The sequence below is a fragment of the Erythrolamprus reginae genome, chromosome 5 (genome assembly GCF_031021105.1).
Source record: "Erythrolamprus reginae isolate rEryReg1 chromosome 5, rEryReg1.hap1, whole genome shotgun sequence".
Lineage (NCBI taxonomy): Eukaryota > Metazoa > Chordata > Lepidosauria > Squamata > Dipsadidae > Erythrolamprus > Erythrolamprus reginae.
In genome coordinates, this window is record NC_091954.1 from 5,127,390 (window position 1) to 5,153,986 (window position 26,597).

A 26,597-nucleotide genomic window follows, 5' to 3' on the forward strand; every position below is an offset into this window, starting at 1 on the left:
TTTCTAGGAAAAGTTAACACAGTCAGGACGGAGTCAGTTTTCCAACTCTGCGCATAAACAAGTCTGGCGGCAGTAGTAACATGGAGTAATAATTAATAATAATAATAATAATAATAATAATAATAATAATAATAATAATTTATTAGATTTGTATGCCGCCCCTCTCCAAAGACTCGGGGCGGCTCACAACAATAATAAAAACAGTATTATAGTAGAACAAATCTAATATTAAAAAACATATAAAACCCTATCATTATTTTAAAAAACCAAACAACACATTCATACCAAACATAAAACAAAGTATAAAAGAGCCTGGGGGAAAGGTGTCTCAACTCCCCCATGCCTGGCGGTATAAGTGAGTCTTGAGTAGTTTATGAAAGACAGGGAGGGTGGGGGCAATTCTAATCTCCGGGGGGAGTTGATTCCAGAGGGCTGGGGCCGCCACAGAGAAGGCTCTATCTTCTCTTGTGGTATTTTCAACACAGCCACGAAGCGTCGAGGCAAGTGATGGCTGTGGAATGAACGAAAATCAATGTTTCTTTGAATCCGATATCTTAGGGCCCAGATGGAGCCCGGCTCCGCGGTGGGGGCCCTCTGTGCCCAAAGCATTGGGGAGCCCGGCACGCAGATGACTCTCAAGACTTTCCACTTTGCTGGTGTGGCTTCCATGAACATCACCTTAGGAGTGCCGAGGATCAAGGAGATCATCAATGCCTCCAAAGCCATCAGGTATGTGGCCCATAGAAGTGGTTCCGAGTCATAATTGGGTGTCTCGGTTCCAATTTTTGCCTTTTACAAAAATTACTTTTACAGTGATCCCTCGAGTATCGCGAGGGTTACGTTCCAAGACCCCTCGCGATACTCGATTTTTCGCGATATAGTGGTGCGGAAGTAAAAACACCATCTGCGCATGCGTGCCCTCGCGCATGTGCAGATGGTGTTTTTTACTTCCGCACTTGGGAAGACCCCCACCCAACAGCTGAGGACCCGCCTGCCCGCCGCTTGTCCGGCCGCCGCGCCGCTCGTGCCGCCGCTGCTGGCGCGAGCAACGCCGCTTCCCAGCTGAGTGGCGCGAGCAACGGCATGGGTGGGCGAAGGGCGGGCGCGCGGACAAGGGGCGCACGAGCGGCGTGGCGGCCGGACAAATGGCGGCCGCGCCTGGCGGCAGCACGAACAACACAAACAGCGTGGCGGCCGAACAAACGCACGAGCAATGCAAGCGGCGTGGCGGCCGGACAAATGGCGGCCGCGCCTGGCGGCAGCACGAACAACACAAACAGCATGGCGGCCGAACAAACGCACGAGCAACGCAAGCGGCGTGGCGGCCGGACGAATGGCGGCCGCGCCTGCCGGCAGCACGAACAACACGAACGGCGTGGCGGCCGAACAAACTCACGAGCAACGCAAGCGGCGTGGCGGCCGGACAAACGGATTCTCCTCCGACCTGCCCTCACCTTAGCTTCCAGCTGATGCTTCGATCCTTGGAAGAGGCCAGAGCGCCTTTCTGCACCACACTCTGCGCTCGGGTTCCTTTCCGGAAGATGGAAGTTTCTCTCTTTCCATCCTTTCTAGCAATACAATACTCGATGGTTAAAACCATTTTAACCATCGAGTATTTTATTGCTAGAAAGGATGGAAAGAGAGAAACTTCCATCCTTCCATCCTTTCTAGCAATACAATACTCGATGGTTAAAACCATTTTAACCATCGAGTATTGTATTGCTAGAAAGGATGGAAAGAGAGAAACTTCCATCTTCTGGAAAGGAACCCGAGCGCAGAGTGTGGTGCAGAAAGGCGCTCTGGCCTCTTCCAAGGATCGAAGCATCAGCTGGAAGCTAAGGTGAGGGCAGGTCGGAGGAGAATCCGTTTGTCCGGCCGCCACGCCGCTTGCGTTGCTCGTGCGTTTGTTCGGCCGCCACGCCGTTCGTGTTGCTCGTGCTGCCGGCAGGCGCGGCCGCCATTCGTCCGGCCGCCACGCCGCTTGCGTTGCTCGTGCGTTTGTTCGGCCGCCATGCCGTTCGTGTTGCTCGTGCTGCCGCCAGGAGCGGCCGCCGTTTGTCCGGCCGCCACACCGCTCGTGTGCCAATGTCCGCGCGCCCGCCTTTCGCCCGCCCACGCCGTTGCTCGCGCCACTCAGCTGGGAAGCAACGCTGGGGTTTCCCCGCCGCCCACGCAAAGGGGAAACCCCGGCAAGAGGGGGAAGACCCAGGGAAGCCACCCAGCAGCTGATCTGGCCAGGGGGAAGCAAACTCCACCATCTACGCATGCGTGGCCATAGGAAAAAAAAATGGCGCACATGCGCAGATGGTGTTGTTTACTTCCGGGTTGAAAAATCGCGATATAGCGTTTCGCAATAATCGAGATCGCGAAACTCGAGGGATCACTGTACAGTTATTGGAGTAGAACATCATGGAGGGCACTTTGAGATTTTGTTTTACAATAGAATAGAATTCTTTATTGGCCGAGTGTGGTTGGGCACATAAGGAATTTGTCTTTGGTGCAGATGCTCTCAGTGTACATGAAAGAAAAGATATATTAGAATAGAATACAATACAATACAATACAATACAATGCAATACAATTCTTTATTGGCCGAGTGTGGTTGGGCACATAAGGAATTTGTCTTTGGTGCAGATGCTCTCAGTGTACATCAAAGAAAAGATATATTAGAAGAGAAGAGAATACAATACAATACAATTCTTTATTGGCCAGTGTGATTGGACACAGAAGGAATTTGTCTCTGGTGCTGATGCTCTCAGTGTACATGAAAGAAAAGATATATTAGAATAGAATACAATACAATACAATACAATTCTTTATTGGCCAGTGTGAATGGACACATAAAGGATTTGTCTTTGGTGCAGATGCTCTCAGTATACATGAAAGAAAAGATATATTAGAATAGAATAGAATAGAATACAATTCTTTATTGGCCAGTGTGATTGGACACAGAAGGAATTTGTCTCTGGTGCCGATGCTCTCAGTGTACATGAAAGAAAAGATATATTAGAATAGAAGACAATACAATACAATACAATTCTTTATTGGCCAGTGTGATTGGACACAGAAGGAATTTGTCTCTGGTGCTGATGCTCTCAGTGTACATGAAAGAAAAGATATATTAGAATAGAATACAATACAATACAATACAATACAATTCTTTATTGGCCAGTGTGAATGGACACATAAAGGATTTGTCTTTGGTGCAGATGCTCTCAGTATACATGAAAGAAAAGATATATTAGAATAGAATAGAATAGAATACAATTCTTTATTGGCCAGTGTGATTGGACACAGAAGGAATTTGTCTCTGGTGCCGATGCTCTCAGTGTACATGAAAGAAAAGATATATTAGAATAGAAGACAATACAATACAATACAATACAATTCTTTATTGGCCAGTGTGACTGGACACAGAAGGAATTTGTCTCTGGTGCCGATGCTCTCAGTGTACATGAAAGAAAAGATATATTAGAATACAATACAATACAATACAATACAATTCTTTATTGGCCAGTGTGACTGGACACAGAAGGAATTTGTCTCTGGTGCCGATGCTCTCAGTGTACATGAAAGAAAAGATATATTAGAATAGAATACAATACAATACAATGCAATACAATTCTTTATTGGCCGAGTGTGGTTGGGCACATAAGGAATTTGTCTCTGGTGCCGATGCTCTCAGTCTACATGAAAGAAAAGATATGTTTGCCAAAAATCATGACTTATGAGTCTGTTTAAAGTTGATGTAATTTAGATCTAACTTTAAGAACATTAAAAGATAGTGGGGCATCTATTTAAAGTTGATGTAATTTATATAACAAAACTTAGAGGACATTAATAGGGAGAACATATATTGATTTGCATTGGGTTTACACTTTTGTTGCATGAATTATAAAATGTATACTATATATTAAAAATATATACTATATATTTTTTAAAAAACCAATTATACACTTATGCTTTTCTTGCTCATGTGTAGCACGCCAATTATCACGGCCCATCTCGACATAGATGACGATCCCGATTTTGCTCGTTTGGTCAAAGGAAGAATAGAAAAAACACTTCTGGGAGAGGTACCGTGTCTTTTTCATAACAACTAAATAGCTTGTATGTACGGGTAGTCCTTGACTTATGGCCATTTGCTGAGCGACCGTTCGAAACAGCACTGAAAAAAGTGGGTTAGGACCATTTATCGCTTTTTAAAAAATATATTTTTATTGATTTTTTATCAAGTTTAATATACACACAACATAAGGAGCTTTGACGTCACGGAGACGTCCTTCCTGGCCGGCTGAAATGTGGACTCCAGGAAGGACGTCTTTGTGACGTCAAAGCTCCGCCCCTGGAATTCCCTATTGGGATTCCCCACCTCTGTTTGAGCCTCCCGACCGGCCGACAGCTCCGGGGCTCTTCTGCAAAGGTGACAGCCAGGTGGTGGCACTTCTCGACGTTCTCCTGAACCCGAACCCCGAACCCAAACTTTTGCCGAACTTCCGGGTTTGGCGTTCGGGAGAACGTCGAGAAGGCCCCCGGCTGTTTCGGAAGGTGACAGCCGGGAGGCGGCACTTAGAAACATAGAAACATAGAAGACTGACAGCAGAAAAAGACCTCATGGTCCATCAAGTCTGCCCTTATACTATTTCCTGTATTTTATCTTACGATGGATATATGTTTATCCCAGGCATGTTTAAATTCAGTTACTGTGGATTTACCAACCACGTCTGCTGGAAGTTTGTTCCAAGGATTTATAATATTTTCTCACGTTGCTTTTGATCTTTCCCCCAACTAACTTCAGATTGTGTCCCCTTGTTCTTGGGTTCACTTTCCTATTAAAAACACTTCCCTCCTGGACCTTATTTAACCCTTTAACATATTTAAATGTTTCGATCACGTCCCCCCTTTCCCTTCTGTCCTCCAGACTATACAGATTGAGTTCATTGAGTCTTTCCTGATACGTTTTATGCGTAAGACCTTCCACCATTCTTGTAGCCCATCTTTGGACCCGTTCAATTTTGTCCGTATCTTTTTGTAGGTGAGGTCTCCAGAACTGAACACAGTATTATTCCAAATGGGGTCTCACCAGCGCTGTATATAAGGGGATCACAATCTCCCTCTTCCTGCTTGTTATATCTCTAGCTATGCAGCCAAGCATCCTACTTGCTTTTCCTACTGCCCGACCACACTGCTCACCCATTTTGAGACTGTCAGAAATCACTACCCCTAACTTCTCAACGTTCTCCCGAACCCGAACTTTTGCCAAACTTTTCAGGTTTGGGAGAACGCCGAGAAGCGCCCGGCTGTTTCAGAAGGTGACAGCCGGGCAGCGCCGCCCAGCGGAACGCCGTTTTTGTGATATTTTTTTTTGGCTTGCACACATTAATCGGTTTTACATTGTTTTCTATGGGAAACATTGTTTCATCTTACGAACTTTTCGCCGTACGAACCTCCTCCCGGAACCAATTAAGTTCGTAAGACAAGGTATCACTGTACTTATATGTTTATACGTTATGTTCCTATTTGCAATTGTTTTCTCATGCATGCTTGACAAACTAAATAAATAAACTAAATGAACAAATATTTGGAAGCGATTGCGGCTCTTGAAAAGTTTTTGTTTGGACTTGCAGATTTCAGAATACATTGAAGAAGTTTTCCTCCCTGACGACTGTTTTATTCTTGTCAAGCTTTCTTTGGAGCGGATTAGGCTGCTGAGGCTGGAAGTAAGTACGGAGCTAATACAGGTGTAGGTGTTGAAGGTTATTGTATTTCAGAAAGAAGGTAAAGATGAAAACAGAATAAGTTTCCACCGTGTTTTGTTCAAAGTTATCTTTTGAACATCTTTGTTCTCATCTAGGCTTCTCCAAAAGCACGAAGCCAACTGCACATCCTGATAAAACCCCTTTTATTTAGTTTACATTGAATTTCCCTCCAGCAAATTCCCATCCAACAGCTTTGCCTGGCGGTATAGATGGGTCTTGAGTAATTTACGAAAGACAAGGAGTGTGGGGGCAGTTCTAATCTCCGGGAGGAGTTGATTCCAGAGGGCCGGGGCTGCCACAGAGAAGGCTCTTCCCCTGGGGCCCGCCAAACGACATTGTTTCGTGCGGTAGCAGGCGGTTCCAGAGGTACTCTGGTCCAATGCCATGCAGGGCTTACACAGACCCCATAAAACATATATTATGTTATATAATACATATATTATATGCATCACGGACAAGGCACCAAGCTTAAATAAAGGCCTCACTTTAGTATTTACCGTATTTTTCGGAGTACAAGACGCACCTTAGTTTTTGGGGAGTAAAATAGGGAAAAGATTCTGCTTACCAGGTATTCATCTGGCTAGCATCCTAAGCCAGCACATTATTTTATCCCCTGGTTAGGGCTTTAAAAAAACCTGTAGTTGGAGAGAGTGACAATGAAAGAGCTTGCAAGAGCTGGGAACATCATTAGCACCTGGAAAGAAACATTCGGAGCAAATAGAGCAATAGGGAAAACCCTGCAAAGACTCAGGGCTTGGAAAACATTCTTCGCAGAGAGTAACAATGAAAGAGCCTGCAAGATGGTAAGAGCTGGGAACATCGTTAGCACCTGGTTAGGGCTGGAAAGAAACTTATTCGGAGCAAGTTAGAGCAATGAGAAAAAAACCCTGCAAAGACTCAGGGCTTGGAAAACATTCTTTGCAGAGAATAACAATGAAAGAACATGCAAGCGGGCAAGAGCTGGGAACATCGTTAGCACCTGGTTAGGGCTGGAAAGAAACATTTGGAGCACGTTAGAGCAATGAAAAAAAAAACCTGCAAAGACTCAGGGCTTGGAAAACATTCTTTGCAGAGAGTAACAATGAAAGAGCCTGCAAGATGGTAAGAGCTGGAAAAATCATTAGCACCTGGTTAGGGCTGGAAAGAAATGTATTTGGAGCAAGTTAGAGCAATGAAAAAAAAAACTTCCAAAGTCTTAGGGCTTAGAAAACATTCTTTGCAGAGAATAACAATGAAAGAACCTGCAAGCGGGTAAGAGCTGGGAACATCGTTAGCACCTGGTTAGGGCTGGAAAGAAATATTTGGAGCACGTTAGAGCAATGAAAAAAAAACCCTGCAAAGACTTAGGGCTTGGAAAACATTATTTGCAGAGAGTAACAATGAAAGAGCCTGCAAGGTAAAAGCTGGGAATATCGTTAGCAGGTAGTTAGGGCTGAGGGTGGTGGTGGGGAGCTACATTCAGAGTATAAGACGCACCCAAATTATCAACCTCTTTTAGGGAAGAAAAAGATGCGTCCAATGCTCCAAAAATACGGTATTTCTTAATTACAGACTTTTATTAGGCTTGAGAGCTGGCAAGCTGATATCTTTCAGATTCCACACTATAACAGACAATACTTGGCAAGAATGCAGGAACAGATGTTCACTCAAATGAACTAATTGTCTCCTGCAAACTCCACTCCCCGGTTGCTCCTCTTTTATTCCCTATGGGACGGGCCATTCATTGTCCACTTCTGACCTTACTCCCAAGTCGATCCTTGTTCCTCAGCTGTTCCCTTCATCTGGCAACTCTGTGTATGCGTGTCTTGGGAACAGGCTCCAGCTGTTCATCTGCCTCACTGATGTCTGACTCCAAAGGTAGCTGGTAACTGTCTAACAGCCCTGGCCCCATCTCTGCCTCGGATGTAGAGCACTCATCACAGCCTTTCCCAGACTCTAGGACTGCCCCATGTTCTTCCCCAACCTCCTCACTGTCCAAATCTTCTGCCAGCTCCACTGGCTGCTGGCAGGCCACAGCAATCTTTATCTGGTAGCTATTCGGTGTTGTGGTTAGCTCTGGCCCAGCTCCTGCCCCAAGGAATGTGCAGGTGGATGTGGGGGAAATATCCACATGCCGCAGGCCTGTTTTGCTCCCGATGGAATCTGCCGACGAAGCCTCCTCTGACCAAGGAAGCGTGAGTGACAGGGAAGAGGGGAGTTTGGCAGACAGCCCAGGAGGAGATCAATCATCTGTATCATCCTTGAATTCTGAACAAGAATTAATGACACATCCACGCATGCGTAGAGTGATGCATAGGAGACAACAACTGAAGGATTATTACAAGAGAAAATGAGGCCACCTGTGGTTGGGTGGGGCTGCTGTAATTAGTGCTACAGATAAAAGTGCAACCTGATGTTTTAGCCTGATAGCAGTTTATCTGATTCATTGTTTCGTCAAGATCGTGGTTTTTGTGCTGTTCAAGATGGTGTGTGGACTCTCTGGACTTTAGAATTGACTCAATTTCCTAGTAATTGGGTGAGCAATTGGACTGCATTTAACTTGTGCCTTGTGTGTACCAGAAAATCCCTTTGACATTTAAAAAGGGAGCTGTTTCTCTTTTTTCTGTTGATAAAAACGTTTGGGTTTTCCTGTTATCGTGTGGTGTGTGTCTTCCTGGACTAATTACCCTGTCATTACGGGCGGTTGAGACACACCGGCAGAACAATTCTGTATGTTTTATTTCAGGTTGGAGAAAAAAATAAAAAAAATTATACCCATTAAAAAATCCAATGACATTTCCCCCCCACACACACATAGGTTAATGCAGAGACTGTGCGATATTCCATTTGCGTCTCAAAGCTCAGAGTGAAGCATGGGGATGTAGTTGTCCATGGAGAAGCGGTGGTCTGCGTTACTCCCCGAGAGAACAGCAAGAGCTCCATGTATTATGTCTTGCAGTCCTTGAAAGAAGAGCTACCCAAGGTGAGCGGTCTTCATTTTATTGTCATTGACTGTTAAGTGAAATTGTTCAAGGGTTGTTGTTGTTTTTGCCTTTTCTGGAAATCGATCAATTTTAGAGTCTTCCGAACAGGAGGGCAGGGGGAGAGAATTCTTAATATTGTTGCAAATTTTGTTATGGCTTTTTGGATGTTCAGCCAGATGTTCAAATTGGATTTGGCATGGAATTGTTTGCAAACATCTAGGATAAGTGGATATGGATGTTTGATGGTATATTATTATTATTATTATTATTATTATTATTATTATTATTATCGGATTTGTATGCCGCCCCTCTCCGGAGACTCGGGGCGGCTAACAGCAACAACAAGACAGTGTACAATAACAATCCAATACTAAAAACGATTAAAAACCCATTAATATAAAAACCAAACATACATACAGACAAACCATGCATAAAATTGTAAAGGCCTAGGGGGAAAGACTATCTCAATTCCCCCATGCCTGACGGCAAAGGTGGGTTTTAAGTAGCTTGCGAAAGGCAAGGAAGGTGGGGGCAATTCTACTCTCTGGGGGGAGTTGGTTCCAAAGGGCCGGGGCCGCCACAGAGAAGGCTCTTCCCCTGGGTCCCGCCAAGTGGCGTTGTTTAGTTGACGGGACCCGGAGAAGACCCACTCTGCAGGATGAAGACATATGCAGGATGTCAGCCGTTCCGACCAAAGCTGCCTATCGCAGTTGACCGATGTTGGTTGTGTCAATTCCAATGATGTTGTTCAAGTGGTGCTCCAGGGTTTTTTGGGAATGGCACCCAAGGCGCTTTTGACTATCGATGCTGTCTTCTTCATCCTTCTCCAAAAATACCCCAACTTGATAGTCTTCCGGACTGGGGTTTATCTATAATTATTTAGCTATAATTGCACTTAATAGTGTACTAGGGCAGTGATGGCGAACCTATGGCACGCAAGCTGTTGCCTAGGTCAACTCCAACATCCTCAGTGAACTGATGGTCAATACTACTTGGTCTGTTGTGTGGATGTTGGATGGTTCAGGTGTGAAATTGTGGCGGGTGGAGCATGTTCTTTCGGATTGTTAGGTATGTTGAGATTGGTCTTTGGCATCAAATGAATTTCGTTGCATGGATATACTGTGTATATACAATGACAATGAAGTATTTATTATTATTATTTATTTATTATTAGTACAGTGTTCCCTCGATTTTTGCGGGGGATGCGTTCCGAGACCGCCCGCGAAAGTTGAGTTTCCGCGAAGTAGAGATGCGCAAGTAAATACACCATTTTTGGCTATGGACAGTATCACAAGCCATCCCTTAACACTTTAAAACCCTAAATTACCATTTCCCATTCCCTTAACAACCATTTACTCACCATTATTACTGGTACTCACCATTGAATAAGACCCTTACTGATCCTGATATTTATAAACATAATTATTTATTAACAATAATTATTTTTTTGTTATTTATTTGCAAAAATTATTAGTTTGGCGATCACGTATGACGTCATCGGGCGGGAAAAACCATGGTATAGAAAAAAGCCCACAAAGTATTTTTTATTAATATTTTTTGAAAAACCGTGCTATAGGCTATTCGCGTAGTTTGAACCCGTGAAAATCGAGGGAACACTGTATTATTAAGTCACGGATTATTCAACCTTCCATGGGCTTTCATACACTCTGACCTGATTAAAAAGCAAATTTTGATCACGCAGAAAGCATTCCTTTGCAAAATTTATGAAGCATCTTACCCCCAGGGGCTGTCGACGATGTACAGAATCCAGAATTATCATATTTAAATAACCATAAGCAATAATAAATGGTAATGATATGATTTTCCACTAGCTGCTTAATCCACCAAAGAGTTGACATACCTAACTTTCTGAGATTCTTGTTCATTCTACCCATTTTCCTTCCGGGGGAACATTCTCAAGTCTTAGTAAAAACTGTGAAAGAAGCTTGCAGTTATAGTGGTGCCTCTACTTACGAACTTAATTCGTTCCGTGACCAGGTTCTTAAGTAGAAGAGTTTGTAAGAAGCAATTTTTCCCATAGGAATCCATGTAAAAGCATATAATGTGTGCGATTGTGGAAACCACAGGGAGGGTGGAGGCCCTGTTTCCTCCCAGGAGATTCCTAGAGAGGCCCCACGGAGGCTTCTCCACGCCTTTTCTGTCCCTGTTTCTTCCTAGGAGATTCCTAGGGAGGCCACACGGAGGCTTCTCCCCGCCTTTTCTGCCCCTGTTTCTTCCCAGGAGATTCCTAGGGAGGCCCCACGGAGGCTTCTCCCCACCTTTTCTGCCCGTTTCTTCCTAGGAGATTCCTAGAGAGGCCCCACGGAGGCTTCTCCCCGCCTTTTCTGCCCCTGTTTCTTCCTAGGAGATTCCTAGGGAGGCCACACGGAGGCTTCTCCCCGCCTTTTCTGCCCCTGTTTCTTCCCAGGAGATTCCTAGGGAGGCCCCACGGAGGCTTCTCCCCGCCTTTTCTGCCCGTTTCTTCCTAGGAGATTCCTAGAGAGGCCACACGGAGGCTTCTCCCCGCCTTTTCTGCCCCTGTTTCTTCCCAGGAGATTCCTAGAGGCCCCACGGAGGCTTCTCCCCGCCTTTTCTGCCCCTGTTTCTTCCCAGGAGATTCCTAGGGAGGCCCCACGGAGGCTTCTCCTCGCCTTTTCTGCCCGTTTCTTCCTAGGAGATTCCTAAAGAGGCCACACAGAGGCTTCTCCCTGCCTTTTCCGGTTACAGTTTCGGAGGTTCGGGTTTGTAAGTGAAAAATGGTTCTGAGAAGAGGCAAAAAAAATCTTGAACACCCGGTTCTTATCTAGAAAAGTTTCGTAAGTAGAGGCGTTCTTAGGTAGAGGGACCACTGTATATTTTTACACTACTAATCCTATTTTTCCCGAGAGTGAGGAAAAAAATGTTTCTGTTTTTTGGTTGTTTCCCCTTCAACTCCTAGATCGTTGTGCAAGGCATCCCCGAGGTATCTCGTGCCGTCATTCATATCGACGAACAGAGCGGGAAGGAAAAGTACAAATTGTTGGTGGAAGGTGATAACTTGAGGGCTGTCATGGCAACTCATGGGGTCAAAGGGACCAGAACGACATCAAACAATACTTACGAGGTAACACAACACAAGAGGGGATAAATTGGTGGAACATAGCAGTCCAGAAAGGGGTTCCAACATGTCACATTACTGCTGGGTTCAAATCTTGACTTTTACTGTATTTTTTGGAGTATATGATGCACCTTTTTCCTCTCTAAAAAAAGCTGAAAATTCAGGTTTGTCTTATACTCTGAATGTAGCTTTTTCAAAGCTTTTTCTTTTCAGCCCTAAGTAGGTGCTAACAGTCTTCCCAGCTCTTATCTTGCAGGTTCTTTCATTGTTACTCTCTGCAAAGAATATTTTCCAAGCCCTAAGTCTTTGCAGGATTTTTTTTCATTGCTCTAACCTACTCCAAATGTTTTTTCCCCACACTAACCAGGTGCTAACGATGTTCCCAGCTCTTATCTTGCAAGCTCTTTCATTGTTACTCTCTGCAAATAATGTTTTCCAAACCCTAAGTCTTTGCAGGGTTTTCTTTTTTCATTGCTCTAACCTACTCCAAATGTTTCTTTCCCCACACTAACCAGGTGCTAACGATGTTCCCAGCTCTTACCCACTTGCAAGCTCTTTCATTGTTACTCTCTGCAAATAATGTTTTCGAAACCCTAAGTCTTTGTAGGTTTTGTTAATTGCTCTGCTTGCTCAAAATGTTTCTTTCCAACCTAACCAGGTGCTAACAATGTTCCCACCTCTTACTGGCTTGCAAGCTCTTTCATTGTTACTCTCTCCAAATAAGGATTTTTTTTAAAAAAAGTCCTAACCAGGGGATAAAATAATGTGCTGAAGCTGACCAGACTAAGGACGCTAGCCAGATGAATATCTAGTGAGCAGATTCTTTTCCCTATTTTCCTCCCCAAAAACTAAGGTGCTTCTTATACTCTGAAAAATACGGTAAATACTAAACTAAGGCCTTTATTTAAGCTTGGTGCCTTGTCCGTGATGCAGGCTTAATATATGTTTTATGGGGTCAGTGTAAGGATAGAAACATAGAAACATAGAAGACTGACGGCAGAAAAAGACCTCATGGTCCATCTAGTCTGCCCTTATACTATTTCCTGTGTTTTATCTTACAATGGATATATGTTTATCCCAGGCATGTTTAAATTCAGTTACTGTGGATTTACCAACCACGTCTGCTGGAAGTTTGTTCCAAGGATCTACTACTCTTTCAGTGAAATAATATTTTCTCACGTTGCTTTTGATCTTTCCCCCAACTAACTTCAGATTGTGTCCCCTTGTTCTTGTGTTCACTTTCCTATTAAAAACACTTCCCTCCTGAACCTTATTTAACCCTTTAACATATTTAAATGTTTCGATCATGTCTCCCTTTTCCTTCTGTCCCCCAGACTATACAGATTGAGTCCATGAAGTCTTTCCTGATACGTTTTATGCTTAAGACCTCCCACCATTCTTGTAGCCCGTCTTTGGACCCGTTCAATTTTGTCAATATCTTTTTGGAGGTGAGGTCTCCAGACTCTGGTCATAGTGATTGGGGGAAATCAAGACTTCACTCTTTGCATTTAGGCATAAAGAATCATATATACAGAGGCAGTTTGGTCTAATAGCAATAACACTTATATACCGCTTTACTGTGCTATACAACCCACTCTAAGCGGTTTACAGAGTCAGCCTATTGCCCCCCAATAATCTGAGTCCTCATTTGACCCACCTCGGAAGGATGGAAGGCTGAGCCGACCTTGAGCCGGTGGGGAGATTCGAACTGCCAACTTTCATGCGGCCGGCAGTCAACAGAAATAGCCTGCAGTACTGCATTCTAACTACTGCGCCACTGCATTTCAAATGCAGTGGCCTCCAACCTATGGGAGAGAAGCCTCTTCTGTGGAGAGAAGCCGCCTGCATTCCACGGATGGGTCTTGTTTGTGTGGCCCCATTTCTGACATGCCAAGGCCATAAACCAGGGTTTGGGGACTCCTGGTCTAATGGTTAAGGCACCAAGCTAGAAACTGAGAAATGAACTTCATGAACTCCATCTGTATAGTCTGGAGGACAGAAGGGAAAGGGGGGACATGATCGAAACGTTTAAATACGTCAAAGGGTTAAATAAGGTCCAGGAGGGAAGTGTTTTTAATAGGAAAGTGAACACAAGAACAAGGGGACACAATCTGAGGTTAGTTGGGGGAAAGATCAGAAGCAGCGTGAGAAAATATTATTTGACTGAAAGAGTAGTAGATGCTTGGAACAAACTTCCAGCACACGTGGTTGGTAAATCCACAGTAGCTGAATTTAAACACGCCTGGGGTAAACATATATCCATCCTAAGATAAAATACAGGAAATAGTATAAGGGCAGACTAGATGGACCATGAGGTCTTTTTCTGCCATCAATATTGTACGTTTCTACAATTAGCCAATTGTGGGCCAGTCAGCCCAAAAGGTGTGTGTTTGCATGGAAAATTGGAGCAAAGTGTTGGATATGTTTCCCATCAGTTGGTGGGTGGGTGGGTGGATGGATAGATGGGGAGGAGAGAGAGGGTGATGGAGAGAGAGAGAGGGAGGGAGAATTTACTTCTTGACATATTTCTCTGGCATATCTGTCTATCTGATCCGCCCTAGAAATGTGTAAAAAAATGAATGTAATTAGGTTGGGGAATAGAGAAAATTGAATAAGGATTTTTCCATTTCATTAAGACAACATAAATTAATCTTCCAGGTCGAGAAAACCTTGGGCATTGAGGCCGCACGGACCACCATCATCAGCGAAATCCAATATACGATGGTGAATCACGGAATGAGTATTGATCGCAGGCATGTGATGCTGTTGTCGGACCTGATGACCTACAAGGTTTGGTGTTTTTATTTCTCCCCCACCCACCCCCATTATTGTATAAAATTACTGACTCTTTCACCTCTCTCTCACCCTGAAAAATATACTGTTCAAAAATAATAATAAAGGGAACACTTAAACAACAGAATATAACTCCCAAGTAAATCAAACTTCTGTGAACTGTCCACTTAGGAAGCAACACTGATTGACAATCAATTTCATTTTGTTGTCAGCACATTCAACTTTGTACAGAACAAAGTATTCAATTTTATTCATTTAGATCTAGGATGTTTTATTTGAGTGTTCCCTTTAGTTTATATATGAGCAGTGTATATAAGCCATCTTCCCTGGCCTATATAGTTTATGCATGGTATGTTTGTGCGAATGTATGGTTTTAAATAAGGGTTTTTAGATATCTTAATTATTAGATTTGCCATTTTAAATCAATTTTTATTATTGCTGTGAGCTGCCCCCAGTCTGCGGAGAGGGGCGGCATACAAATCTAATGGATTGAATTGAATTGAGTTGAATAAACGAAGAAAAATGATAAGGCAAGTTTAGCAATAATACCAGCATGAGATTTGGGCTGGTGCCCTTCTCCTTTAGATTGATAGATAGACAGATAGACAGATAGATAGATAGATAGATAGATAGATAGATAGATAGATAGATAGATAGATAGATAGATAGATAGATAGATAGAGATAGAAAGATAGGTATGGATAGATAGATAGATAGATAGATAGATAGATAGATAGATAGATAGATAGAGATAGAAAGATAGGTATGGATAGATAGATAGATAGATAGATAGATAGATAGATAGATAGATAGATAGATAGATAGATAGATAGATTATGGATAGATTAGATAGAAAGAGATAGATAGATAGATAGATAGATAGATAGATAGATAGATAGATATGGATGGATAGATGATAGATAGATAGATAGATAGATAGATAGATAGATAGATAGATAGATAGATAGATAGATAGAGATAGAAAGATAGATATGGATGGATAGATAGATAGATAGGTAGATAGATAGATAGATAGATAGATAGATAGATAGGATAGATAGATAGGATGGATGGATGGATGGATAGATAGATAGATAGATAGATAGATAGATAGATAGATAGATAGATAGATAGATAGATAGATAGATAGGAGATAGATAGATAGATAAGATAGATAGATAGATAGATAGATAGATAGATAGATAGATAGATAGATAGAGATAGATAGATAGAAAGATAAGAAAGATGGATGGATAGATAGATAGATAGAAAGATAGATAGATAGATGATAGATAGAAAGATAAGAAAGATAGATAGATAGATAGATAGATAGATAGATAGATAGATAGATAGATAGATAGATAGATTATGGATAGATTAGATAGAAAGAGATAGATAGATAGATAGATAGATAGATAGATAGATAGATAGATAGATAGATATGGATGGATAGATAGATAGATAGATAGATAGATAGATAGATAGATAGATAGATAGAGATAGAAAGATAGATATGGATAGATAGATAGATAGATAGATAGATAGATAGATAGATAGATAGATAGATAGATAGATTATGGATAGATAGATTAGATAGAAAGAGATAGATAGATAGATAGATAGATAGATGATAGATAGATAGATAGATAGATAGATAGATAGATATGGATGGATAGATAGATAGATAGATAGATAGATAGATAGATAGGATAGATAGATAGGATGGATAGATAGATAGATAGATAGGAGATAGATAGATAGATAAGATAGATAGATAGATAGATAGATAGAGATAGATAGATAGAAAGATAGAAAGATAAGAAAGATGGATGGATAGATAGATAGATAGATAGATGATAGATAGAAAGATAAGAAAGATAGATAGATAGATAGATAGATAGATAGATAGATAGATAGATAGATAGATTTTTTATTTTATTTTATTTTATTTTATTTGTATGCCGCCCCTCTCCATAGACTCGGGGCGGCTCACATCAATAACAAAACAATGAATGACAAATCTAATATTTAAGTAACTAAAAACCCCTTATTAAAAAAGCAAATATTTTAGAGAGTTATTAAATGGGAGAATGCCTTCCATTGAGGACCTGTGTATTGCATGAGGCAGAAAGAGGGCTGAGAAAATATCTACAGACCTCTCACATCCTGGACATAAACCTGCAACCCAAGAAAGGGATCTTGGGGTTTTGATGGACAGCTCAATGAAGATGTCAACCCAGTACTGCAACAGCAGTAAAAAAAAAAAGCAAATTCCATGCTTGGCATGATGAGGAAGGGAATCGAAAAGATTAGATTAGATTAGATTTATTGGATTTATATGCCGCCCCTCTCCGAAAACTCGGGGCGGCTCACAAAAGAGGTCGGCAGGTGTTGTATTGCCTCTGTACAAATCGATGGTGAGACCACACTTGGAGTCCTGTGTACAGTTCTGGTCACTGCACCTCAAGGAGGATAGAACGGAACTGGAAATGGTGCATAAAAGGGCAACAAGAATGATCAAGGAAATGGAGCCCCTCCCTTAGGAAACCAGGTTTTAATGGCTTTTTCTCCCCTCTTTGGGGGTTAGGGTGAAGTTCTGGGGATTACAAGATTTGGCCTGGCAAAAATGAAAGAGAGCGTCTTGATGCTGGCTTCCTTCGAAAAGACCGCGGACCACCTCTTTGACGCCGCATACTTTGGGCAAAAGGATTCGGTGTGCGGTAAGTATTTGTAGGTTCCGTTTACGGCTGAGTTGCCCAGCCATTCAGTACGTTTCTATAAATCAGTTGCGTCCTTTATGTGAAAATCAATTGAAGTCCTGAAGCAGAGTGGAAAAATGTATAAAAGAAGACCTTTTCCACTCAGTTCCCACCCAAAAGATATACAGTACAGTGTTCCCTCGATTTTCGCAGGGGATGCGTTCCGAGACCGCCCGCAAAAGTCGAATTTCCGCGAAGTAGAGATGCGGAAGTAAATACACCATTTTTGGCTATGGACAGTATCACAAGCCTTCCCTTAACACTTTAAACCCCTAAATTACCATTTCCCATTCCCTTAACAACCATTTACTCACCATTATTACTGGTACTCACCATTGAATAGTGATCCTGATATTTATAAACATAATTATTTATTAACAATAATTTTTTTTTGGTGTTATTTATTTGCAAAAAGTATTGGTTTGGCGATGACATATGACGTCATTGGGTGGGGAAAAACATGGTATAGGGAAAAAACCGCGAAGTATTTTTTAATTAAATTTTTTTGAAAAACCGTGGTATAGGCTATTCGCGAAGTTTGAACCCTTGAAAATCGAGGGAACACTGTATACACTGCTCAAAAAAATAAAGGGGACACTTAAACAACACAATGTAACTCCAAGTAAATCAAACTTCTGTGAAATCAAACTGTCCAATTAAGAAGCAACACTGATTGACAGTCAATTTCATCTCCTGTTGTATACATTCAACTTTGTACAGAACAAAGTATTCAATGAGAATATTTCATTCATTCGGATCTAGGGTGTGTTCTTTGAGTGTTCCCTTTATTTTCTTGAGCAGTATACAGTAGTACCTCTAGATACGAGCTGCTCCACATGCGAGTATTCCAAGTTACGAGCCGCGATGCGAGCGAAATTTCTGTTCGACACCCGAGCTCAAATTCGGGATACGAGCCGAGCTTCCACTAGGTGGCGCAAGAATCTCCTTGCTTCCGGTTATCTCGGCGCGAAAAACAAAGTCTAAAGGCATTCGTTCGAGATGCGAGTTGATCGACTTACGAGTTCGGGTCTGGAACGAATTAAACTCGTATTAAGTCCATTCTATTGACTTTTCAAATTTGTTATAATAAGGTAATGAGGGCTTTTTTTTAAGGAAAAAAAATGTCTATACAATGGTACCTGGGTACTCTTTGTTAATTGGTTCCGGGAAATACCAAAAAACAATGACTATCAAACAGATATTTTCCCTGTAAGGGATAATGTAGTGAGTCACAAGGCAGCCAGTGTTGACAAATTGAGGAGAACTTTCCTTACAGCGAAGACAATTAACCAGTGGAACTCCCTGCCTTTAGACATTGTGGGTGTTTTGAAGAAGAAACTGGACAGTTATTTTTATGAAATGGTACAGAAACATAGAGAATTGATGGCCGAAAAAGACCTCCTGGTCCATCTAGTCAGCCCTTATACTATTTCCTGTATTTTATCTTAGTTTGGATCTATGTTTATTTATCCCAGGCATGTTTAAATTAATTGACTGTGGATTTACCAACCACCTCTGCTGGAACTTTGTTCCAAGCATCTACTACTCTTTCAGTAAAATAATATTTTCTCACGTTGCTTCTGATCTTTCCCCCAACTAACCTCAGATTGTGGCCCCCTGTTCTTGGGTTCACTTCCCTATTAAAAACACTTCCCTCCTGAACCTTATTTCACCCTTTCACATATTTAAAGGTTTCGATCATAGGATCTGCAGCTTGAGCAGGGGGCTAGACTAGAAGACCTCCAAGGTCCCTTCCAGAACTTATCCCATATTCTATTCTGTTCCAATCTATTCTTATTCCATATTTTGTTCTGTTCTAATCTATTCTTATTCCATATTCTGTTCTATTCTGTTCTTCCTTACTTCATTCTTATCCCCTATTCTATTATTCCATATTATTTTCTATTTTATTCTGCATTCTGTTCTGTCCCATTCTTATTTTATATTTTATTCTATTCCTATTCCTGGACAAGTTATAGCTTGTCCGTTGAGAACCAAAGAGACGATGAGTACCGGGACGATGTGTTGAGTACCAAATTCGATGACTTTCAAAGCAAACTGGTACCACTGTATGTGGATTTATTTTATTGATACTGTATGATTTATTTTTACTGGCAGGGGTTAAAAGATACGGCTTGAAAGGCTTGCAGGCCCAAGAAAGAGTTACAGGCTTGAGGCACAGCCCGCAAGCTGTTGTTTAATTAAATTTCTTTTTAAAGAATTAATTTGAAATAACTCTTGTTATCAAAACTGTTGAAGATCTCTCCCATGCTTCTTCTGCAGGAAACATCAGTAAGTTGAAAAACTTCATATAGTCCTGTGTCTAAATATTATATTCTTCAGTCGGGCGGTAGGAAAAGCAAGTAGGATGCTTGGCTCCATAGCTAGAGGTATAACAAGCAGGAAGAAGGAGATTGTGGTCCCCTTATATAGAGCGCTGGTGAGACCACATTTGGAATATTGTGTTCAGTTCTGGAGACATCACCTACAAAAAGATATTGACAAAATTGAACGGGTCCAAAGACGGGCTACAAGAATGGTGGAAGGTCTTAAGCATAAAACGTATCAGGAAAGACTTCATGAACTCCATCTGTAGAGTCTGGAGGACAGAAGGAAAAGGGGGGACATGATCAAAACATTTAAATATGTTCAAGGGTTAAATGTCCAGGCGGGAAGTGTTTTTAACAGGAAAGTGAACACAAGAACAAGGGGACACAATCTGAAGTTAGTTGGGGGAAAGATCAAAAGCAACGTGAGAAAATATTATTTTACTGAAAGACTGGTAGATCTTTGGAACAAACCTCCAGCAGACGTGGTTGGTCAATCCACAGTAACTGAATTTAAACATGCCTGGGATAAACATCTATCCATCCTAAGATAAAATACAGGAAATAGTATAAGGGCAGACTAGATGGACCATGAGATCTTTTTCTGCCGTCAGTCTTCTATGTTTCTATGTTTCATAGGACACTGAAAACATCTGAATTAGATTTATTACAAAATAGAGCTCAAAGGGACCTTGGAGGTCTTTTAATCCAACCCCCTGCTTGAGCAGGAAAACCCTATACCATTTCAGATAAATGGTTCTCCAGTCTCATCTTAAAAACCTCCAATACTGAAGCACCCACAATTTTGAAGGCAAGCTGTTACACTGGTTAATTATCCGCACTGTTAGGAAATTCCTTCTTAGTTCCATGTTGCTTCTCTCCTTGGTTAGTTTCCATCCATTGCTTCTTGTGTTGCCTTCTGGCAATTTGCAAAATAATTTGAGCCCCTATGCTTTGTGGCAGTCCTTCAAATACAGTAATACCTCGTCTTACGAACCTAATTGGTTCCGGAAGGAGGTTCGTAAGGCGAAAAGTTCGTAACACGAAACAATGTTTCCCATTGGAAACAATGTAAAAGCGATTAATGCGTGCAAGGGGGGGGAAATCGCAAAATGGCGCTCTGCCGAGAAGCGCCGCCGCCCGCCTGTCACCTTCTGAAACAGCCGGGGGGCTTCTCGGCGTTCTCCTGAACGCCGAACCCGGAAGTTTGGCAAGGGTTCGGGTTCCGGAGGCCGCCAAGAAGCGCCCGGGTGTTTCAGAAGGTTACAGCCGGGCGGCGCCATCCGGCGGAGCGCCATTTTTGCAATCAGCAGCGGCATTTTCGGCCGATCTGGAGGCTAAAATTGAGGTGGGGAATCCCAATAGAGCATTCCATGGGCGGAGCTTTGACGTCACGAAGACGTCCTTCCTGGTCTGCCGAAACGTGGCCTGGAGAACACCGAGAAGCCCCCCGGCTGTTTTAAAAGATGACAGTTGGGTGGCGGCACCCAGCAGAGCGCCATTTTGCGATCTGCGGTGGGTTCGTAAGGCGAAAAAAGTTCGTAAGAAGAGGCAAAAATTTTCTGAATCCCGGATTTGTATCTCGAAGTGTTCGTATCACGAGGGGTTCGTATCACAAGGTACCACTGTACTGGAATACTGCTGTCCTGTCCTTCTTTTCTCTATACTAGCCATGCCGAAATCTAACCCCCCAAAAAGTTAGGTGACTTTCTCCCAAAGATTCCAAAATGCAGTTTGTGACACTCCTCTAATGCCTACGTTACGATTTGTTGAGAGCGGATTGGATTGAAAGATAAATCCCAACATTGAATTAGGGTTTCTTAAAGCAGTTTCATCCCATTATTGTGATTTTTTTTTTAAATGTTACCCTGCAGATAATGTAGAAAAGCTGGGGAAGTGTAAAATGTTTCTTTCTTTCTTTTTCTTGATGTTCTACAGGTGTTTCTGAATGCATTATTATGGGAATCCCGATGAACATCGGAACGGGACTTTTCAAGCTGCTCCATAAAGCTGATAAGGAAGCCGTTCCACCAAGGCGGCCTTTAATTTTTGATAACCCCGATTTCCACCTCTCCCTTCCATCATAGCAGCAGCACCAAAGAATAAATTGATTGTGTGTGTGTGTGTGTGTGTGTTAACTGAAATGTAAATTGTGGTGTGCTTTTCAAACAAGGTGTTGGATGGATGGATGGATGGATGGATGGATGGATGGATGGATGGAAGGAAGGAACTTGCAAAACGATCAGGCACTGGAACAGGAGATGTTGTAGGGCTTATGCTGTAAATATGTTATAATCAAATAAACAAAGAGAATGCCTGCTTTATTGCTTTGTTCATGCGTTCAGACTCCACGGGAATGCGCCTACAGAGGCAAAACCTTCCAAAATGATTTGGATGATGAATGGTGTGTGTGTGTGTATTCCTCTACCGTCTTCGTACAAAACACAACCGCTTGCTAGTCTCGTGCCTTGTTTCCCAGGCCTGCCCGAGATTTTCTCGTTTAAAAAAAAAACACACCCAGAAACAGCACCAGATTCTAGGATTCTCCAGCAAAGATCAAACGATACTTCTGAAGAACGATTTGCAGGTTCGCAGCAGTAGCACACACAGGATCGGATTTTGTTTTTTAAAAAGTAGACCAACAACCGAGTCATCTTGCATCAAACTTACCCATTTGCAACAAAGAGAAGAAGAATTGCAGCCCAGACAACCGGAGGGTGGAGTCAAGAGGGCAATCAGCCTGGAGTTATTGTGTTCCCACAAATGATCCAAGCCCAGATGACCTCTTGAATTCTGTCGACTCTCATCAAGCGTCAAATTAGTGCTGACCATTAGTTGACTTTAATAGGAAAGTGAACACAAGAACAAGGGGACACACTCTGAAGTTAGTTGGGGGAAAGATCAAAAGCAACGTGAGAAAATATTATTTTACTGAAAGAGTAGTAGATGCTTGGAACAAACTTCCAGCAGACGTGGTTGGTAAATCCACAGTAACTGAATGTAAACATGCCTGGGATAAACATAGATCCATCCCAAGATAAAAATACACGAAATAGTATAAGGGCAGACTAGATGGACCATGAGGTCTTTTTCTGCCATCAATCTTCTATGTTTCTATGTTTCTATGACTCGATTCTTGTATATAAACATGAGTGATAAATCCGCTTAGATGCAGCTGAAGCTGCGTGGTCCTGGTTCTTCATGCCCGATATCAACTTTATCTGGTCCTTTTTTTAAAACTCAGTTTTGGTTTTCTAAGATTTTGTTAGGATTTAAAACCCATTGGTAATATTGCAAGTACAGCGGAAATGCTGTAATTACGGTAAAGTAGAAGGAATGCTGAGTCAAGGTGCATCAGCAGAATGATGCAATCTGTTCTACAACCTGATTGGTCAATACTTGTATATATTGTAATACACCTTTATATGGGTGTGGCTTAGTGTATTTGTATTGTATTTATTAGATTTGTATGCCGCCCCTCTTCGCAGACCCGGGGCGGCTCACAACAGTGACAAAAACAATATATATTGACAAATCTAATAATTAAAATCTAAGATAACAATTACACATTTAAAAAATCTAAAAGCAAGGAACCCCAATATAAAAAACATACATACAGTCATATCATGCACTAGAACTACATAGGCAGGGGGAGATGTCTCAGTTCCCCCTTGCTTGACGACAGAGGTGGGTTTTAAGGAGTTTATGAAAGGCAAAGAGGGTGGGGCAATTCTAATCTCCAGGGGGAGTTGGTTCCAGAGGGCCGGGGCTGCCACAGAGAAGGCTCTTCCCCTGGGTCCCCCCAGATGACATTGTTTTGTTGACGGGACCCGGAGAAGGCCCACTCTGTGGGACCTAACCGGTCGCTGGGATTCGTGCGGCAGAAGGCGGTCCCAGAGATACCCTGGTCCGGTGCCATGAAGGGCTTTATAGGTCATAACCAAAGTGTGGTTCTGTGTGGTTTGCTGTGATAGGGTGGTTAGGTATTTAGTATAGTGGTTTGTTTTGTAATGTATTGTAGAGTAAATACTTTTTGATACTACTACTAAGGAAGTAAAAACCTTCTGAAGAAAGGATTCCTGCTCTAGTGTCTTTATTAAGAAAACTGTCTAGTGACTGGTATCCTCCACATTTCCAACGCAAGTTCAAAATAATTCCTCGAAATTTAAGAAAATATATTTTCCCTACTTGAGAGAAGTGCGAAGGAAAATACACATTACTCTACAATACATTATTATAAATTTATAATATTTTAATTAATTGGATTGTATTGGATTGTTTTTCACTTGTTGTGAGCCGCCCCGAGTCTTCGGAGAGGGGCGGCATACAAATCCAAATAATAAATAAATAATAAATAAATAAACAAGCCACTATACTAAATACCTAACCACCCTATCACAGCAAACCACACAGAACCACACCCATACAAAGGTGTATTACAATATATACAAGTATTGACCAATCAGGTTGTAGAACAGATTGCATCATTCTGCTGATGCACCATGACTCCTAATGGCTCCTCCTAATTGAAAACAGATTCCAGAATGTTCTTATTTTGTTTCTATGAAACAAATAGCTTTTCTGCTTATTGCTGATACAGTAGTACCTCTAGATACGAGCTGCTCCACATGCGAGTATTCGAAGTTGCGAGCCACGACGGGAGGGAAATTTCTGTTCCAGACCCGAGCTCAAATTCGGGATACGAGCCGAGCGTCCACTAGATGGCGCAAGAATCCTTGCTTCTGGTTATCTCCGCGGGGAAAAGCAAAGTCTAAAGCCATTTGTTCCAGATACGAGTTGATCAACATACAAGCTCCATTCTGGAACGAATTAAACTCGTATCTAGAGGTACTACTGCATTGTGTTTTGGCTGAGACTCTTGTTTGTCATCTGTGTCAGTTTATTCAGCGATATGCGGCTACATAAATCAGAAGCTGCTTAGCATTGTTGGGACAGTAATGTGAGCGGCACATAAACTTAATAAATAAATTGAAATAAAAATTTAAAAAATAGACTCAACTGTAAGCAAGCAACAAATACCCGTACCCTTCAAATTATAGAAATTGACCTTTATTTAACACAATACTTAAGTTTTTTTTATTTTTGTTTTGATATAAAGTGACATTTTTAGTACAGAAAAATTACTGTTGGAACAGTATTGGTTTCTTTCATTGTACCGTAGTCCATCTCGAACCTCTCTCCTTTTAAAAAAAGAAAATAGAACTGTTGTCCCTCAACTTATAAACAATATTTCCACTTTGCGTGTATTATATAACCTTTCTACATTTCTTTCTCTCTGGTATTCAGAACTACAAAACAGTATCTGTAAAACAGAACGTATAATTTCCAACCAAGTGCTGCTTTTTGAGTCAATTGTGCAAGAAAAATCCCTTTTTTTTTTTCAATTAATGCAAATAAAAAAAGGGAACAAAAATACCCCCTCGAAACTGGAAGGCAAGCCCACAGAACAACAACAACAACAAAAATAATAATAAAATCTTTCTATCTAATGAAATGTTAGGAACAGTCGTTGCAAACGCGGTTCTAAAGAAAACTTTAGCGATCAAGTTACGGTACCTACAGAACACAACATGCAATTATTTCATGGAGGAAAAATATAATAAAATGACGGGGATGGGGAAATAAAAGTCCTATTTTTTTAAAAAAAAGGAAGAAAGGGAAAAGGCAATATACAGTAGTGATCGATACAGGCAGGAAATAAGAATTCTAACGAATTAAAAAACCCAAAACTATATACGTGTTTGTTTGTTTCCGACAGTGGTAAAACTAACAGTCACGGACCAAACTCGAAGTTTTGAGGTCCCTAAAACTGAACTGGGTTTCTAATTAAATAAAAATCCCTATGATATTTTACTCCATAAGACCAACTTCCACCAACCTCAGCGTCCGTCCCGTTGCGTAAACTATCTACACAAACCGTCTAGGCTGAAATTATAATACCCCCCCCCCCCTTTTTGATTTATGGTTTCAACACGAGGTCCGAACTCAATTCTTCAAAGAGACAAAGGAGACACCAGGTACATCGTGGTATTTAAATAGCGAACATTCATGCATAAAATAAAGCGGTAACTTTGGACATAGAACACGGGACGTACACGGAGACACACACAGAGAGAGACGCGCGAACACACAGTGGCCTGACCCATGGAGGAATTTTGTTTTGGCCCCTGTTCAGTACCTGTGGAGAAGCCCCACTCCTCAAAGTCCATGCACATCATCCATGGTTGCTCTTGAAGGACCTACGCTTCGGAAGAGAGTCCTTCGCGCACCGCTGTCACGGGGGTGCCTGGTTGAGTGGGTGGGTTGGAGGGAGGGCAGCAGACGAGGAACCCTCCCCCCCATTTTTATTTCCAAAAAATAAAAATTCAAGTAAACACAAACCCAAAATCTTGGGGAACAGGGCAAAGGGTTTTGTAAACGTAAGCTAAAGGATTTCTTTCTGTTTTAATTGCAGCGTCACAGTCTTCGTTTTTTTTCCTGGAAAAAAAAAAGGACGCGGATCTCGTCGTCCGAGGCAAAAACATGAGAAGAATTCTGACGCCATCGCCGCTCTCCAAACGCTCTTTGCAGAGAGCGTCGCTTGTGATGCTTTCGAACCTACCGCCTAGGTAACGGCAACGAATGGACACACACGCCCATCGGCTGCTTAAGGTACAATCCGTGGCAAGTTAAGGGTATTTTTTCACGCCGTCGATCTAGGGGGCCCCAGCAGGAATCCACAGGACTTTGTTCTGCTCTTGATCCACCGTGGTCATGATTTGAGTGCAAATGACGGAAAGGGGTCCTCCTTGGACTACGCCTGGGGAAAGAAGGAGACGGGTCATCTGTCTTTATTTGCCAAACCAGGAGAGCAAATGGACAAAGGAAGCACAGCTGGG

At 42.0% G+C, this 26,597-nt stretch overlaps 2 protein-coding genes across 2 annotated transcripts in view; one reads left to right on the forward strand and one right to left on the reverse strand.

Moving 5' to 3' along the window:
- POLR3A (RNA polymerase III subunit A) overlaps positions 1-22,022 on the forward strand; it is an 89,121-nt gene extending 67,099 nt beyond the window's left edge. Inside the window, exons 24-31 of the mRNA XM_070751995.1 lie at positions 559-729; positions 3,983-4,076; positions 5,628-5,720; positions 8,557-8,721; positions 11,661-11,825; positions 14,478-14,609; positions 17,200-17,332; positions 21,637-22,022. Coding sequence (XP_070608096.1) covers positions 559-729; positions 3,983-4,076; positions 5,628-5,720; positions 8,557-8,721; positions 11,661-11,825; positions 14,478-14,609; positions 17,200-17,332; positions 21,637-21,785 — 1,102 coding nt within the window. The 3' untranslated portion in view covers positions 21,786-22,022. The remainder of the gene's footprint in view (positions 1-558; positions 730-3,982; positions 4,077-5,627; positions 5,721-8,556; positions 8,722-11,660; positions 11,826-14,477; positions 14,610-17,199; positions 17,333-21,636) is intronic.
- Positions 22,023-24,752: 2,730 nt separating this feature from the next.
- The window catches only part of DLG5 (discs large MAGUK scaffold protein 5), a 149,353-nt gene continuing 147,508 nt past the window's right edge, over positions 24,753-26,597 (reverse strand). Inside the window, 1 exon segment of the mRNA XM_070751994.1 lies at positions 24,753-26,518. Within this exon segment, the coding sequence (XP_070608095.1) occupies positions 26,415-26,518 (104 nt within the window). The 3' untranslated portion in view covers positions 24,753-26,414.